The sequence below is a fragment of the Aspergillus piperis genome, assembly GCF_003184755.1.
Source record: "Aspergillus piperis CBS 112811 unplaced genomic scaffold BO85scaffold_32, whole genome shotgun sequence".
NCBI lineage: Eukaryota > Fungi > Ascomycota > Eurotiomycetes > Eurotiales > Aspergillaceae > Aspergillus > Aspergillus piperis.
The window spans coordinates 124,143-139,948 of NW_020291622.1; the positions used below are offsets into that span (position 1 = coordinate 124,143).

General features: G+C 50.7%; 5 protein-coding genes and 1 non-coding gene across 6 annotated transcripts; 4 read left to right on the plus strand and 2 right to left on the minus strand.

Moving 5' to 3' along the window:
* Positions 1–266: 266 nt before the first annotated feature.
* Positions 267–1,988, plus strand: BO85DRAFT_384167 (GTP-binding protein Obg; the record flags this gene model as incomplete). Its single annotated transcript, XM_025656540.1, has 2 exons — positions 267–843; positions 886–1,988. 2 exons carry the CDS (start codon positions 267–269, stop codon positions 1,986–1,988), a joined length of 1,680 nt encoding a protein of 559 aa, XP_025510283.1.
* A 438-nt stretch (positions 1,989–2,426) lies between these two features.
* BO85DRAFT_481915 (putative JmjC domain protein) lies at positions 2,427–4,112 on the plus strand (the record flags this gene model as incomplete). Its single annotated transcript, XM_025663081.1, has 1 exon — positions 2,427–4,112. The coding sequence occupies one exon, from the start codon at positions 2,427–2,429 to the stop codon at positions 4,110–4,112; it is 1,686 nt and encodes a 561-aa protein (XP_025510284.1).
* A 306-nt stretch (positions 4,113–4,418) lies between these two features.
* BO85DRAFT_384198 (bifunctional urea carboxylase/allophanate hydrolase) lies at positions 4,419–8,631 on the minus strand (the record flags this gene model as incomplete). The annotated part of the gene is made up of 9 exons (XM_025656542.1): positions 4,419–4,652; positions 4,753–5,167; positions 5,230–5,659; positions 5,713–5,866; positions 5,921–7,221; positions 7,275–7,995; positions 8,048–8,321; positions 8,388–8,507; positions 8,561–8,631. The coding sequence occupies 9 exons, from the start codon at positions 8,629–8,631 to the stop codon at positions 4,419–4,421; spliced, it is 3,720 nt and encodes a 1,239-aa protein (XP_025510285.1).
* A 107-nt stretch (positions 8,632–8,738) lies between these two features.
* Positions 8,739–9,581, minus strand: BO85DRAFT_203590 (uncharacterized protein). The gene has a single exon (XM_025654560.1). The coding sequence runs from the start codon at positions 9,428–9,430 to the stop codon at positions 8,972–8,974; it is 459 nt and encodes a 152-aa protein (XP_025510286.1). The 5' UTR covers positions 9,431–9,581; the 3' UTR covers positions 8,739–8,971.
* Positions 9,582–9,676: 95 nt separating this feature from the next.
* BO85DRAFT_t273 lies at positions 9,677–9,748 on the plus strand. Its single transcript has one exon. It is a non-coding gene; the product is annotated as a tRNA-Glu (tRNA).
* Positions 9,749–11,310: 1,562 nt separating this feature from the next.
* Positions 11,311–15,781, plus strand: BO85DRAFT_443237 (putative homeobox and C2H2 transcription factor; the record flags this gene model as incomplete). Its single annotated transcript, XM_025658871.1, has 3 exons — positions 11,311–13,858; positions 14,566–15,057; positions 15,099–15,781. The coding sequence occupies 3 exons, from the start codon at positions 11,311–11,313 to the stop codon at positions 15,779–15,781; spliced, it is 3,723 nt and encodes a 1,240-aa protein (XP_025510287.1).
* Between the last annotated feature and the right edge of the window lie 25 nt (positions 15,782–15,806).

The following is a 15,806-nucleotide window of genomic DNA, read 5'->3' on the forward strand; positions in this document are numbered from 1 at the left end:
TGTGAATGTTTGTTTGTAGACAGTAAACAACTGTTATCATCAGGTGCCGATAAGGTCAGTCACGTGCTGGCCGGATTTGCTGGAAATGCGGCATGAGCCATGACATCGACGCCGATTTCATCATCGATCCCAATCCCAAGAAGCTATTGAGTTCCTTGAAACAAGGCAGGAAAATGCATCGCAGCTGATTAATACCCCTTCAATTCGCATAATTGCTCTCCCCGCCATCCCAGAATGAGCTATAGCTAAGCTCCACATTTTACAACATGGCAGCTCACAGAACATGGCTCCTCCGTTCAATTCCTCGCATTCTCCCCCCAAACCCCTCCGTCCGATTACGTCCTCTAGCTAGGACGCCGGCTTACGCTCTGAAAGTTTGGTCTCAGCGGTATAATAGCACCGAAGCCGAGTCTAAGCGATCAGAGTATCACCAGCAAACGCCACTGCCCGATCATATCTCCGAACCGTCACATCTGAATCCGTCCCCCGAAGATTATTCGCGCTTCATCTTTCAGGATAAATGTCGCTCGACGATATACGCCGGTGCTGGTGGGCATGGGTGCGTCTCGTTTCTTCGTGAGAAATATGTCGAAGAGGGTCCGCCGAATGGTGGCGATGGAGGTAGTGGCGGGAGCATCTATATTCAGGCCGTTGAAGGTATGACGAGTCTACATAAGCTGGCTCGTAGGGGGATTATAAAGGCCGGTCGGGGGAAGAACGGGCAGGGGAAAAGCAAAGGAGGCAAACGAGGCAACGATGTCCTGCTCCAGGTTCCCGTTGGCACTGTCGTTCGTGAAGTCGATCGTTACGACCCGGTCACGGAGGAAATCGTGCGCCGGAAACGTGAGCGCAAAGAAGCTGCGGCTGCTGCTGCTGCTGCGGCAGAGGAGGGCGCAGAAGAGAGGGATGAAATAGATGAGCTTGGGTTACCGTCTATACGACATGATCGCTGGGTTCTTTACCCTGGTGCCAACCCGTCTGATTACCTGACTACGGTGTTTCCGAATAATCCGCCCCGGAGACAACATATTGCTGCACTGGAACCGCAGGCGCCAATCTACCTCGATCTCTCGCAGCATATGGACAAGCCGATCTTGTTGGCTGCTGGAGGTGCCGGTGGCTTGGGTAACCCACACTTTGTGACTCGCAATATGAACCGGCCTACGTTCGCATCTAGAGGTGAAGGCGGCATGCGCCTGGAGCTTGAGTTTGAGCTGAAGCTGCTTGCGGATGTTGGACTCGTGGGGAAGCCCAATGCGGGCAAAAGTACATTGCTTCGGTCGTTGACCAACAGTCGCACCCGGGTCGGAAATTGGGAGTTCACGACGCTTTCTCCCAATATTGGTACGGTGGTCATCGACAATCATAAAGGGCGACCGTTGGTGGAATCCAAAGGAAAGGCCCGGCGGACGAACTTCACAATTGCCGACATTCCAGGTCTGATCGAGGACGCTCATCTGGATAAGGGCCTTGGTCTTGGCTTTCTCCGGCATATTGAGCGCGCTGGTATCCTGGCATTTGTGGTTGATCTTAGCGCAGGTGACCCTGTGCAAGGACTGAAGGGTCTCTGGCACGAACTGGGCGAATACGAGCGCGTCCGTGACGTTGAAGAGTCGATGAAAGTTGAGGGAGATGATTTAACCTGGAATCCGCCCACTCATGGTCTTCCTGAACTACAATCCGAAAGTGCAATTCAGGAGCTCAACAAGGTTGCGTCAAAAGCTAAAGACGAACTTCCCGCTTTGAATCTTTCCCCAATCCACACCAAGCCATGGTTTGTGGTAGCCACCAAGGCCGATCTCCCGGAGACTCAAGAACGCTTCAAGACACTGCGTGACTATCTTGCCGCCGTTAAGAACGGCGAAGAGGAACATCCGGGCGGACATCCCTATGGACGGAGAGACAAGGTCTGCGCGGTTCCTGTCAGTGCCATTAGGGGCGAGGGAGTTGCCGGCATTCCAAAGCTTGTTGTGGATTTGCTTGATTAAGCAACGGCAACCGGAATTGATAGTACCAAATGTGCCTAAAGGGTGTATATATAAAGAGTTTGTAACATAGGGTCGGAGTTGATGGTTTGGCGGTTGTAATTATAACAGGGAATATGTCCGAATGAAGAGACAACTAGTCTAATAGCACAATCAATCTCGCTCCACAATCCCTCCTGGTGTAATTGAACGCCCTTTAAGCATCTCTAACGTGTAGTTGATGACAACCTGAATACATTCAAGATTGTCATTCGGAGATAGCGGGGTTTGGACGCTAGTCTTGATCGGGATACTTAATTGATCCTCGGAAAAAGACGCGACAAGAACAACACTATCAACATTAAACCATCCATCACTCTCTTGAGTCAAGTCCAGCATCTTCATGCAGATACACATCCTCCTCCAAGCACATACAATGAGATAAGAAATAACCCGCAAAGAATGCGATACTCCCCAATCCACCTCCAGCTCCCCAAAACTCTCCTCGAGATCCTCAATATCCGCCCCGACGACCCCATCCTCCGCTGCTTCCCGGACAACAACCTCGATACACTTCACGACCACCTTCTCGGCGATCCCGACAGCGCAATCAAGCTAGCTGACTCAAAGCTCCGCGTATTCCCCTTCAAAGATGTCGACATCTGCTGGCGCCGCTACTACACCGACGCATGCATCTTGAAAGCATGTCTCACGATCGCTGAAAACTGCGGGTTTCCGCGCCGCGAACACAACAGACACCCAATTCTCCCTCCTTCTCCTTCACATCCCGGTTCCACGGCTCTCACACGCAGGCAAAATATACTGAGGATTATCTACGATTCCCGCTCTAACAAGGAACTAATTGAGGTGGACCCGGATGCAGAATGGCTCACGCCTACGATACACATGCTCGACAAGGCATTAATAATGACCGGAGCACCATTGAGGGAAGCATTAGTCCTAGCGGTGATAAATGCGCTGCAGGGTGCGTGTCCGACGACCAAGCGGAACAATTTAACTAAATTCGAATTCCCCGATGAATTGGACCCCGACGAACTCGCCACTCCGCTCTTCTCTGACGATGCTGCGCCGACGCCTGAGATCTGTTTCCCTATACCCCGAGTATCGAATCTACCGATGTGGGGTACGTCGCCCTCGTCGCCGAATTTCCGTGATCATGTGCGCCAGAAGAAAACACCGCTTGTCATTACCGATGCGGTGAATGATTGGCCGGCTATAGCGACGGGGTCGTGGGCGTCTAGGGAGTTCTGGATGCATCGCACTTTTGGCGGACGGAGACTTGTCCCTGTGGAGATTGGGAGGTCGTATACGGATGAGGACTGGGGCCAGCGGTTAATGCCCTTTAAGAACTTCGTAGAGAAGTATCTCGATCGGGATAGACACAGCGATGATGCAGGTCCGACGGGGTACCTGGCGCAGCATGATCTGTTTTCTCACATGCCGACCTTGTTTAAGGATTTCATGTACCCGGATTACATTCACATCGACGCACCCAAGGCAGAACCCGGCACCCCAGCCTACATCCGACAGCAGAAAGAGGAAGAAGACCGGAGACGGAAATTAGGAGAAGAGGTCATCCCAGTCCAAGAGAAAGAACAAGAATCCAGATCCGAAGCCGACTCCGACTCATCATCCTGCCACGAACCCGACGACGATGGCCCACACCTCAACATCTGGATGGGTCCCTCATGGACGATATCCCCCCTCCACTTTGACACATACCACAACATCTACGTACAAGTAGTAGGCGAAAAATACTTCCGACTATATTCCCCTCACACACCACTCTCGCAGATCCACCCGAAGGGAAAAGAACCTGTCGTTAGACGACGGCCCGAGGATGGGCAAGATCCCCATCAGTACACTCATGATCAACACTACCACGAGCAAGAAGAACCTGAACTTGTGGATATGTCCAATACCTCGCAGGTTGATCTCGCTGCTATTGAAATGTCCCCTGCTGAGGCGGACTATTGGGAGGAGCTGTGGCCTGGGTTCATGGATGCGGAGTATGTCGAGACGGTGCTGAAGCCGGGCGATATGTTGTATATTCCCATTGGGTGGTGGCATTATGTCAGGAGTTTGAAGGGTGGGATTGGGGTTAGTTTTTGGTGGGATGGGTGTTAGGTGGATATGGCATTGCTGTCGTCGTTGATACGAGTTGTATGATAGATTTTGGTTGTATACTACGGTGCATGAGCTCGAGTTTGGAGCGGTCAGGAAGGTATTCAAGGTGTGAACTGTTTTCGAATGCGATTGCCCTTTTGGGTGATTGCCTGTTTGGGAGTAGTAACATATGCATCTACCATAGGGGTCGATGGTCTATTCACAGAAGCTTGCATTACTTTAGCGTCATGTTCATTGTGGCCAAGCAGGTACTTAATGCCTGGATATACACGGGTTCAAACAACAGTGTCTACTCGCGTGAGAGAATCAATTCTGTGCCCTCCTCGCCAACACCAAAGGTTTCCCTGCTTCTATCGAGTCACCCGGTTGAACCAGGATCTTCTCCACGGTAGACCCAGCAGCGAGGGTCTCCGTACGCACGGCAATTTCCAGCTTCATAGCCTCCAGAATAACCACCAGCTGATCATTATCGAGTTTATCACCTTCCTTGACTTCTACTTTCCAGACATTGGCATTCAATGGCGCTTCAATGGGGGTGATCTCAGGGTCTAGATGAAAGAGAGTGACCATCAGTATCTTCCTTTCTGTATTTCAAAATTAATATCTGTGTGAAAGGGGATAGACATACCCTTCAATAAACTCTCAATCGTATCCTCAATAAACTCTCAATCGTATCCATCGGGATACCCCGTTCTGCTTTCTCCTTCGCCCACCGCTCAAGCAGTTCTGTCTCGAGCTTGTCCATCTCAGCTTGTGCCTGTCGCTGCTTGCTCCGAATAGCTGCGACCTCGTCCGCAGTTTCTCGGAGAAGCTTATTGTGCTCCGCCATGTCGAAAATCACCTCTTCCCATTGGTATTCATATCTGCCGCTGTTGAAGAGGGCGAGCTGCTTCTCGTATTCTTCTTCGGAGACGCGGTAGAAGGTGATCTGATCGAAGTCTTCGAATAGCCATGGTCTGTTGGCTTCGTAGCCTTTCTTAGAGCCGAGAATGTCGACGCCCGGGATGGTCATGCCGGTCATTTGGTATCCGCCGGGTGAGTCTACGTTGTATAGTCTGCTCTCTGTTAGCATGTGTGCTTATCATGTGGGTGTGGGTGTGGCTGGTTTGATGCTTACGCCATGCAACTTCCGCCCCAGGAGATTGAGCCGGCTGGTGTGTAGACTCTGCTGGGGTTCATCTTTGGGCAGTTCATCCGGTAGCGTGGGTCGACTGGGAGGGAGAGCGGAAGACCAGTGAAGAAACCAACTGCTATAACCATGAAGGAGGCGGTTAGGTAGATCCGTTCGAACTCTTCTCTGCTGAAAGCATTGTTCTTCGCTACGAAGTCGATGTTGTCGGGCAGGTAGGAAGCGTAGGGACGCTGGGTCTCCATGTATCGGGTGATTGCGTCTTTCTGTCTCTGGCTCTCGAAGGAGAGAGGGAGCTTGAATAGCCGACTGGGGAACTTTGCGTGGCTGAGGTCACCGAGTTTTGTCTCGATGTCACAGAGATAGGCTAGGAGCTTCTTCTGTGGGATTTTTAGTCCGTCATAGTAGATCATCAAAGCTACGTATAGTCAGCACATAGTCTTGGTTAGATTAGTGTGAGAAAAAGCTTACTATTTCCGCTTCCCATAGTTGAAATTAGCCCATTCGCAAAGGTGAAATCGCCAGTTCCTTCAGTCAAAGCTTTCTTCAAAGCAGTAGCTCTGCAGCGATGGTTCAGGTCAAAGGACCCAGTGCCGTAGTCAACAAGCAGATAATCATCGCCGGCCTGACTATATGTCAGCTAAATGAATGTGAGCGACTGATTGAATTGCTGGCTTACCTGACGATATGAAACAAGAGGTTGGCTCCCACTCTCCTGGATCTGGTGTACGACACCCTGTCCGCGTTTCTCTGCTGTAAGCTCTGGAGTTAGGTCACCTTTAGCGGGCGATATGTTACTGAAATCACCCGTTTGGCAACCTCGAGCAACCTCATCAATAAACCGTTCTAGCTCTTTGCGAGCGGACAGAGCATCCTCCAAAGACGTAGCACGATATTTCAAAGTATCACCTGCTTTCACTTGCCCCAGCTTCCATAGGTCGGCTTTGCAGATTGTATGACTGCTGACGAAACCCCCCAGGTCAGGCGCATCCACGGGGAATATGACCGGGTCATCACCCGTCCAGTTGAGAGATCCTATCGCATACCCGTACTCGATCAGATTAGAAGGATGCGCACCGCCTTCACCACCATCTGTGCGAGCCCAAGTAGGCTTCGGGCCTAACAGACGGATGCCTCCTCTAGCAGCGTTGTGCGATACTTTGAAGCTTGCGCTGTAAAGCATGTCAATGCTGTCTGGAACGAGATACCCCTGATCATACGGTCCTGGCATGGCCATAAACTCCCAGTGATCAGGGTACTGAGGAATAAGATGCTGCGGTAAGCGGAGGTCACCGCTCACTGCTGGTACTTGGGTAGTAATCGAAAGAAGGTCCCCAGAGGCAAGCTGTCTGCCTTGATAGCCTCCGACGCCAACACCTGGAGTGGTTGATTTGGATCCAAACCACTCTGCGACATTCAAGAACCCTCCGAAGACACCAAGATAGGCTCTGCAGCCGTTACCCGTTGTTTTCCCGATCTTCAAACGCTGGCCAGCTGAGACCTTTACCCTCGACCACATCGGGAGGGGTGCGTCGTCAAGCTTGGCTTCGATTGGAGCACCACATAACGAGATCAGTGCTGGTCCCAGGAATCGTAGTTCCGGTCCACTCAAGGTTATTTCCAAGGCTTCCAGACCCATTGGGTTTCCAACAAGCGCATTCGCAATGCGGAAGGCCATGGGATCCATAGGCCCCGAATGGCAAAAACCCCTTCCCAAGGTTGGACGACCAGGCCAATCTTCAATGAGTGTATATGCACCGCCAGATATAACATCAATAGCAGACAATTTATATTTGAAGTCGTTTAGAAAGCGAGTCAATGTTCTCCCAGCGACGAAAGTGTCATCCGCCAGAATATCAGCCAGGAAGTCCAGGTTTGTTGGAGGGCCACAGATACGTGACTCCGTCAATATTGTCTTCAATCCTTCGATAGTTTGCTGTCTGCTTTGAGAGTGATACATGACCTTCGCAAGCAGCGGGTCTGAGAAATTTGCGTTAGTACTTTCCTGTAAACGTATAGCTCTGGCAGCCTACCGTAGTTTGCCGACACCTTAACACCCCTATAAACCCATGTGTCGATTCTAGACCCCGGCAGCTCCTTCCATTCTACCGTCTGCAGTGTACCAGGGCAGGGAGCAAAATCTTTGGCCGGATTTTCAGCGTAAACTCTAGCTTCGATGGCGGCACCTGAAGGTGCGCTTACTGCAAGGCTGGCTAGGTACGCTGCGTCAAGGCCTTTTCTTCCTGAGAGTTGAGCATTGGCCTGTTTTAACATCAATTCCACCAGGTCGATGTTGTAGCATAGCTCTGTTATGCCATGCTCGACCTGCAGGCGTGTATTCATCTCAAGGAAGAAGAATGCGCCAGTTTCGTCATCTACAAGGTATTCGATCGTTCCAGCCGATCCATACTTGATTGACTCCGCAAGGCGGACGGCCGCGTCACCCAATCTCTCCCGTAGCCCAGGATGTTTGGTAACAAACGGACTTGGGCATTCTTCTATAACCTTTTGATGTCTCCTCTGAATGGAGCATTCGCGTTCACCGAAGTATATGGCCTTACCATCCCCGTTTCCGAACACTTGTACTTCAATATGATGACTTGACGGATAGTAGCGTTCGATGAAGACACCGTCGTTCTTGAACAAGGCCCCGCCCCTAGACTTGACGGTGGCGAAAGAGTCACGGACTTCTTTCTCTGTGTTGCATGTAAGTAAGCCCATTCCACCACCCCCCGCTGTGGCCTTCAGCATGACCTGTGTCGATGTCAGCTCCATTACCTAGCAGATGAAGGCTGAGTAAGTGTACCGGAAACCCAAGTTCTTTTGCTATTGCGACAGCATCATCCTCGCTCTTTACCAGTCCCTTCGAGCCTGGCACAATAGGAACACCGGCTTTTGTAGCAAGGTCTCGTGCAGTGTGCTTGAGTCCGAAGGCTTCGATACTCTCCGACGTAGGACCAACGAAGGCTATGCCTGAGCTAGAAGCGGCTCGTGCAAAGTCCGCGTTCTCGGATAGGAATCCGTATCCTGGTATGATTGCATCTGCTTTGTATTTCTTCGCGATATCAATTATTTGTTCTCTGTAGACGTCAATATGTAACCATTAACTTTTGTTTGGGCTTGAAATCAGGTGGGATACTGCTCACCCGTCAATATAGGCCTTGGATGGTGCTCCTTGCAAGAGGACGGCCTCATCTGCCAGATGTACATGGGTAGAAGCAGCATCCGGTTCACTATAGACCACCACCGTCCGGAGGTTCAGCTTCCTGTAGGATATTAGACGCTTTTATTCTCGTAATCTAATTATAGTTGCTCGTACTTTGCTGTTTTCAGAATTCTGACGGCGATTTCGCCGCGGTTGGCGACTAGTAATGTCTTCAGGGACTCCATTGTGAGTAAGTGGTAAAAGGTTGGGGACGCAGGGTTCCTTTGGGCGGGACTCTATTAATTTATAAGGAGTAGCCCAAGCTTTCATCGGCTTTTGTACTCATCCAAGCACTGGTACCCGATTTGGAGAACCGGATGATAAGAGGTATGATGTAGAATGGATCGACAATCGTTGGAGTATTGGAGCTGTGCGGGGTCAGTCTTGGGTTCGCTGATAAGCCAGATATGGATTGTCTCGTCACAAGAAAACCTCAAGAGGCATTTGTAAGAGAAGCTAGAACTTTTGCATGAGTGCTATTGCTATTATCGTTCTAGAAGGCTGCCTTTATTAGTATTCTAGGTTTCATATCACGGTATGTATTGTCGTCCTGGCTCTTTCAAATTCATGATCCGGGGTAACGGAGGAGTTCTCCGGCTTCCCGAATTTTGGAAACACGCCAAATTCGGGACCCATTGCTATAAGCTTCCACAAGCTAAGGTTGTCTTGGTTCTCGAATATGATTGCTCGGTATGGCCGCTGCTGGTTCGCTATTGAATGAATCATCCGAAGTAAGTTGCTGGGTGGCGCCGTTACCCCGCCATTGAATGGCCATGAGCTGATTAGGTTTGGAGTAAGGACCCTTTGTGTTAGCAGTGATGAACCCTTGGGCATTTTGGGGACCGGAATCGCGTGGTTTCGTGGTAGATGCTGATGTAGGCGACCGTCGATACTAAGGTAGTACTGACCAGGCGTGTCCTGGTTTGCAATGATTATAGATCGTGGGAATATATACCGCTCACACTGGGCGTATAGTAGTAACATCGATTACCAATTCCGGGGGGAACGATAAGTGTTAGTGCCAGTATATTTCTATTGTATGACGATACGGATCTGGAAATAGCTGAAAATAGTTGAAAAGATTGAAACCAAATCCGGGATCCATTGGGATAGAATTATGTCGGGGACAAGCTACTACTATCCCGGCGAGGTGATTTAAGATATTGGACTAGTAGCATTCGCTAAGCGCTGGCCTCATTTAGCAAAAATAAGCCCGGTTCTTCAACAAGATCCGATATGGTGTAGTGGCTAACATCGCCGTCTCTCACACGGCAGCCGGGGGTTCGATTCCCCCTATCGGAGCTCAAATTTCCTTTTTTTGCTTTTTGCTTGTCCTTTCTGCCTCTCCATATGATTACACCTACTGCTACAAATGTATATGTTTTTATCCCTCCTTTCCAGATTAAATTTACTCCCTCGACATCATTAGCTTTATACTGCCCTGAAAAGGTTGACCATGTCGAATCAATAGTCTTGAATCACCGTTCCGAGATGATATGGTTCCCCCAGTCCCGCTCGTTAATTGCACATTGACGTGTGTGTCACTGTGTGCATAGGTAGTAAGCGGCCACCTGGTTGCATTGCATGTGCTTCTTGCTTGCATGCATGCCATATTTCCGCGGAATTTCATGCAACTGTGATGACACTAACAGTTGAGTCTTAAGCGTTGTATATAGTCTTCATCACCAGTTGTTGCTACTCTATCCATTACTGGAAAGATATATAGTTTGGCCCCTTCCACTTTAGCCCTACAGCTTATCAAAACCAAAGAACTACTTATCTATCTATCTTGTCCCCACTATCTAGACATCATCCCCACCACATATGCACATCGTAGACTTTATAACCGGCAGCTAAACCTTCAGAATGTGGCTTGTACGCTAGCGGGGATCACGACCTGACCGCAGTTCTTGAGAGTTGAGACATCTGGGTAATTGTTATATGTAATGGCTTATCAGTTTGATCTATATCGAGTAACTGTGGTAACTCGACTTCGCATATTGTCGCCTTCTTGCGATTATTGACGGTGTAGTTGTTTGACTGACCCTCTGTCTTCGTTATCAACTGGGTATTTGATCAACATTATGAATGATGATCAGGATCATATTGCTGTTAGCATTGGTCTGACTGGTCTAGCAACGGATCAGACATTCCTTTAGACTAGCATCTGCTCACCGTTATTCAGTCCTCTGCATCCTTCCAACAACGGATGATCCATGGTGAGGGAAGTGGGGCAGTGGTCCGATATCGTCGGCGCCGCGATGATTCATACTTTTTTGCCTGATTGGGTTAAGCGGCACGCCCAATGGGCCCCCCGCACTGACTGGGCGTAAACCGAAAAAGGGCAAGCGTTGTCAATGGAAGGGCGCGCAGGTGCGCAGCGATCCAGTTTTCTCCCTCGTCTCCTTCAGTTCTTACGACTACGCTGCCTTCCTCACCTGCCGTTGTTCAAGGACTGGGTCAATCATCGGCCAAGCCGACTGGACCGAACACGATGGACATGCATCAGTCTCACCCTTGGAAAACTGCTAGTGCTTGCAGTCAAGCACTCACCCCCCTAAAGGCTAGGTCCACGATGGATATTCCTACTGGATGAATGGAACCTGCTAGCATCAGTGCCGGCAGGGTTCTCCGTTCCGGCATGCTTTTGGTACCCCAGACGAAAAACATAGTCTACCTTGGATCCTGGCTTCCTCCGCTGCCCTCTTGCTTATCCTAAGTCTTGGTCCTCCATCTCTTCGCCATAACTCCTCTGTCCCCAGTGTTGCGACCTAGGACGAGACTACTTTCGTGTGTCATCCTGTAACCATAAATTGGAACCCCCCTTTATCATAGACAAGCCCCATCAAGTACTCCAGACAAGGATGGAGTATTTCGATTTCGATGAAGCCTCATATGGTTCCAACGTTCGTGAAGATGATGTTGCCTCGGACAATCTCGAGTTCGACGAGCACGAGGCCGCTGAAAACTACAACGCCATCTTCCAGGAACAGAGCCTAGAGTTTCCCAACGACCTACCGGAGCAAGATGCCGGTGAACTAGACAACGGCGTTTATCCCATGAGTCGTGCCGAGGAGCCATGCGACTTTTGCAGGCACATGAATCTGGATTGCTTTGTTGCAAAGAGTGGAGTGATGCGTCAAAATGGTTGTACTTGTTGCATTTCGCTTTATCGCGAATGCAGCTTCACCCACGCTCGAGCCCCCGGCAAATTCTTGGATACCTTACATCCAATCTCCGAGAATACCTACATCCATACCGGTGGTCTGACCGGAAAGAAGGCGCTCAAATCGTTGGGCTTCATTGCTGAAGATGATGGCCGAGCGAGGAAAAGCAATTCGAGACTGGCGCGGGAAGCGGTCCGCATCCTCAAAGCATGGCTCCAGGAACATTGGGAGCATCCCTATCCAACAGAGCAGGAAAAGGACGAGTTACAGCAACGCACAGGTCTGAAGAGGATGCAAATATCCAACTGGCTTGCTAATGCTCGGAGACGTGGTAAAGTTCCTCCTGGGCCGCGCAACTCTTCCGCGACGGGCGCAATCAACATTCCCGGACAAAAAGGCGTGGACATCACTTACATGACACCCATGGAGCGTTGGAAGCACTCGCCTCCTGAAAACGAACCCGCTGCCACCTCCGATATTCTGCGAGCCCTGGTCACGACCGACCTGAATCATGACCGACAGCGCGCATCCAGACCAGGTCACGTGCGTTCCCTTTCCCGGAAGACTGGGTCTAGCAATGACTCAAGCCATGCCAACTCCAATTTGTTCCATGCTCCCTCGGTCAGTAGTCAGGAAACAAGTCGATCGGCCACTCGTTCCTCTATATCAGATCTTTCTTTTGCCTCTGCCTTCTCCCACCGATCCTCTCTCGGTTCCTTCGGCTCTATGGAGCGGAAGGAACGCCGTCGCCGGCGCAAGCCCTCACTTCCCGTCAACACCTTCAACCAACAAAAGGCACGCAATGCCCGCATATACCAATGTACTTTCTGCACCGACTGCTTCCAAACCAAGTATGACTGGCAACGCCATGAGAAGTCACTACACCTAGCTCTCGAAAAGTGGATTTGCTCGCCTTCGGGGGGAGTAGCCTTCATAGATGGCGCCAACCGTTGTGTATTCTGCATGGCTGTTGATCCCAACAACGATCATCTAGAGTCACACAATTATAGTATCTGTCAGGAGAAGACACCCGCAGAGCGGTCCTTTTACCGGAAGGATCATCTCAACCAGCACTTGAGACTGATGCACAACGTCAAGTTTAACTCATCCATGAACGCCTGGAGGAGCACTCTGACAGAATTCAAATCTCGGTGTGGCTTCTGCGGGCTGAGTCTAACAACTTGGAAAGACCGAGTTGACCATTTGGCCTCCCATTTCAAGAATGGCAGTACCATGGCGCAGTGGCAGGGCGATTGGGGGTTTGAACCCTTTATACAGGGTCTGGTCGAAAATGCAATGCCACCGTATCTCATTGGCGGCGAGCAGAAGACTCTGAATCCTTTCAAGCCACCCAACGTTGCACAAACAACTGGTCTGCTTCAACCAGAAGATGCGAATTGTTATAGGCGCCTGCAGCGTGAACTCACCGCATATATCCACAACCAGAGGGCTGCCGGTATCATCCCGACCGATCGAATGATACAGGACGAAGGCCGGCGAATTATTTATGGAAGCGACGACCCGTGGAATCAAACGTGCGCCGATAACTCGACTTGGCTCAGCCTGCTGAAGCGAGACACAGGACTTGAAGTACTCCCTGGGTCAGAGCACATTCAACTATCCGACCTGGGTATGCGACCGCCATTTGCTGCTGCCGACGGCCTAAGACAGGCCCCAGCCGAAACCAGCATGTTATCCAGTCCTCTCTACCCCAGACAGGGCACATTCAGTCCCGTGACCCCCAACTCTGGGCTCCAGAGCCCCGCATTTATGGGGCACGGTCGGTCTTCCTTTGCCGCGAGTGCTCCTGGGAGTTCCACTGGCAGCTATGCTGAAAGTTCTGGCTTTCTCCCGTCTCGGCCCTATTCCAGGCTGTCGGCTGACGTGGGGAGTACCCTGTCTACTGGCATTGCGTCCCTCAACACGCCTTTGAGCGGATCTGTTGACCAATTCGTGCAAATGGGGTTCGATCCCGAGTTCTTACAACAACTGAATGAGCGGTATGATGAGTTACCGTTGGACGATCTGCAGGGGCTGTGCTTTGAAGAGAGTAGTAGGCGTGAGAATGAAGTTGGAGCTAGGAACGTTGGACAACATCAGGTAGAGCCGACTGGCAAAGCAGTGCCTTTCTCTACACCTGTCTCCGCTCCCATAGCTATCCCCGGTATGCGGAGCTCCGATGTGTTCATGTCCGATACGGGTCTCAACGAGGAGCTTGCACCAACGACGGATCAGGGATATCCAGGTATGCATGAGAGCCGAGAGCAGATATAATGGTGTTTGATGAGGGGATCGGTGTTGTAGATATGCGGCAGGTGTAGATAGTCCATGACTGAGAGGGTCATAATGTCAAAAAGTTTCTTATACTTCGATTTGCTTTGTGGGGAGAGATGGAATTATTTCGGGGATTTTCTCGCCCTTCTTCAACTGCAAACGTTCATTTCGTGGGAAGGGAAAGCGAGCATGTACAGGAGATAGCCACAATTAATATACCCTTCTTTGGACTGAAATCGACGATGCTCCTTACGTACAACATCATATGAAGGGCGTAGTATACAATTAGTAGTGCTGTCACAGGGCGTAAAACAACACGAATTAATCCGATTGGCTGGCTCACCCACGCCACTGAATCATGGAACCGCCGAGTCACGGGCCTAGAATTGGGTGCCTTATCGGAGGGGCCAACAAACGGCGCACCGTTTGACATGTGAAAGCCGCTGGCTGAAGTTTGCGCCGGAACTTTTCTCTCACGCCATGCACCTAAGCAGCTTCCTGCTTATGTTTCACCCTGCCATGTGCTTCAACCGATGGCTGGACATTCAGTAACTTTCTGAAACGCCAGAAAGCCTATCTGGTCGTTCGTGGACGCTGTTGCCGTTCTCTGCGTCAGACATACGCTGCCAGCACTGTCTCATGGTTCACCCCTCATTGTTGTTTATATTCATTGTATAGGCCCCTACCCTCGCAAGATGGATGGATTCGACGACTTAACAGCACTGAGCGATACGATGGTCTACCGCCAAGTACTTATGGCCTTTTCTCCCGTTATCCCCGCCTCGCTTCGACGGCGGATCTCTAGACTATACCCATCAATGCATCGATCCGTGAAGTCAGAGGCCAGCGCCCGCGCCAGCGCTAAAGCGAACACAGCTGGTGACGCCGGAGGTGATGCGATGGCCGCAATGCGACAGACTTCTGAGCCAGGAGAGCTGGAGTATGTGGCATCGCTGCCTGATATTTCGCCTGGGCACGCCTCTCAGCGCCCCAGTACTGCAAGCAGTGCTAGCAATGGAGTAGAGCCATGCTTCACTCCTGCTCCTGAGAAATCACAAGAGCTCAGCGATATCTCTAGCCTTAGAAGCAGTAGATCTAGCAGTGTCTTCAGTCCAGTGGCTCCGAAATATGAGGCAGAATCCGGACTGCGATGGAATCGGATTGCGCCTGGTTCGTCTTACCGCCTGTCTTTTATTTCTGTTCTATTCTAGGACACACGAAGGAAGTCACTAGTACTGGTCTGGCTGACAGAATTCTAGCACTCAATCTCCTGCAAAATGCCTGTCATGAGGCGCAGCAGCGGCAGTGCGACAGTCGCTTGGCTCGGATGTTGTACGTTGATGCTTTAAGTTACCTTCTCGATGGCCTCCCCGACGATATGAGCAAACAAGAAACCATGATAATCCAGGAAAATCTTCCTGCTGGTGTCAAGGAATCTTTGGCTGCGCCTGCCGTGACTGATCCATCCGCGGCAGGGCTTCACAGTATGCTTACGGGAAAGAATTTTCCACCTGAGCGATCTTACCTTCATCGACTGCTGTCGTCGACTATCGTCTACTTCTTCATAATGTTGCAATTCCTCATGCCATATGTGAAAATCCTCGTGTACCATCTGTACCGATATGAGCGATCCCATCGGTTAACGGAACGCGCCGTAACAAAGGTTCTGGATGCGGCTGATAACTTTGGTAAAAGAGGTATGGTTGTAGGGGCTGCAGTCCTGAATTACAACGAAGGGAGAGTGAGCGCAAGTATGATGGAGCTTGCAGCCTGGTGGGTGACAAGCATTGCAGGTGGTATCTACGAGGGATTTGCGGAGGGCATGATTATCATGGGAGTCACCCAGTCGCATGTTGAGCTGGGGAAGGCTTTTGTGCAGGCTTCGCGGTCATGAGGTACGATTTGAGCAAACTAGGTTG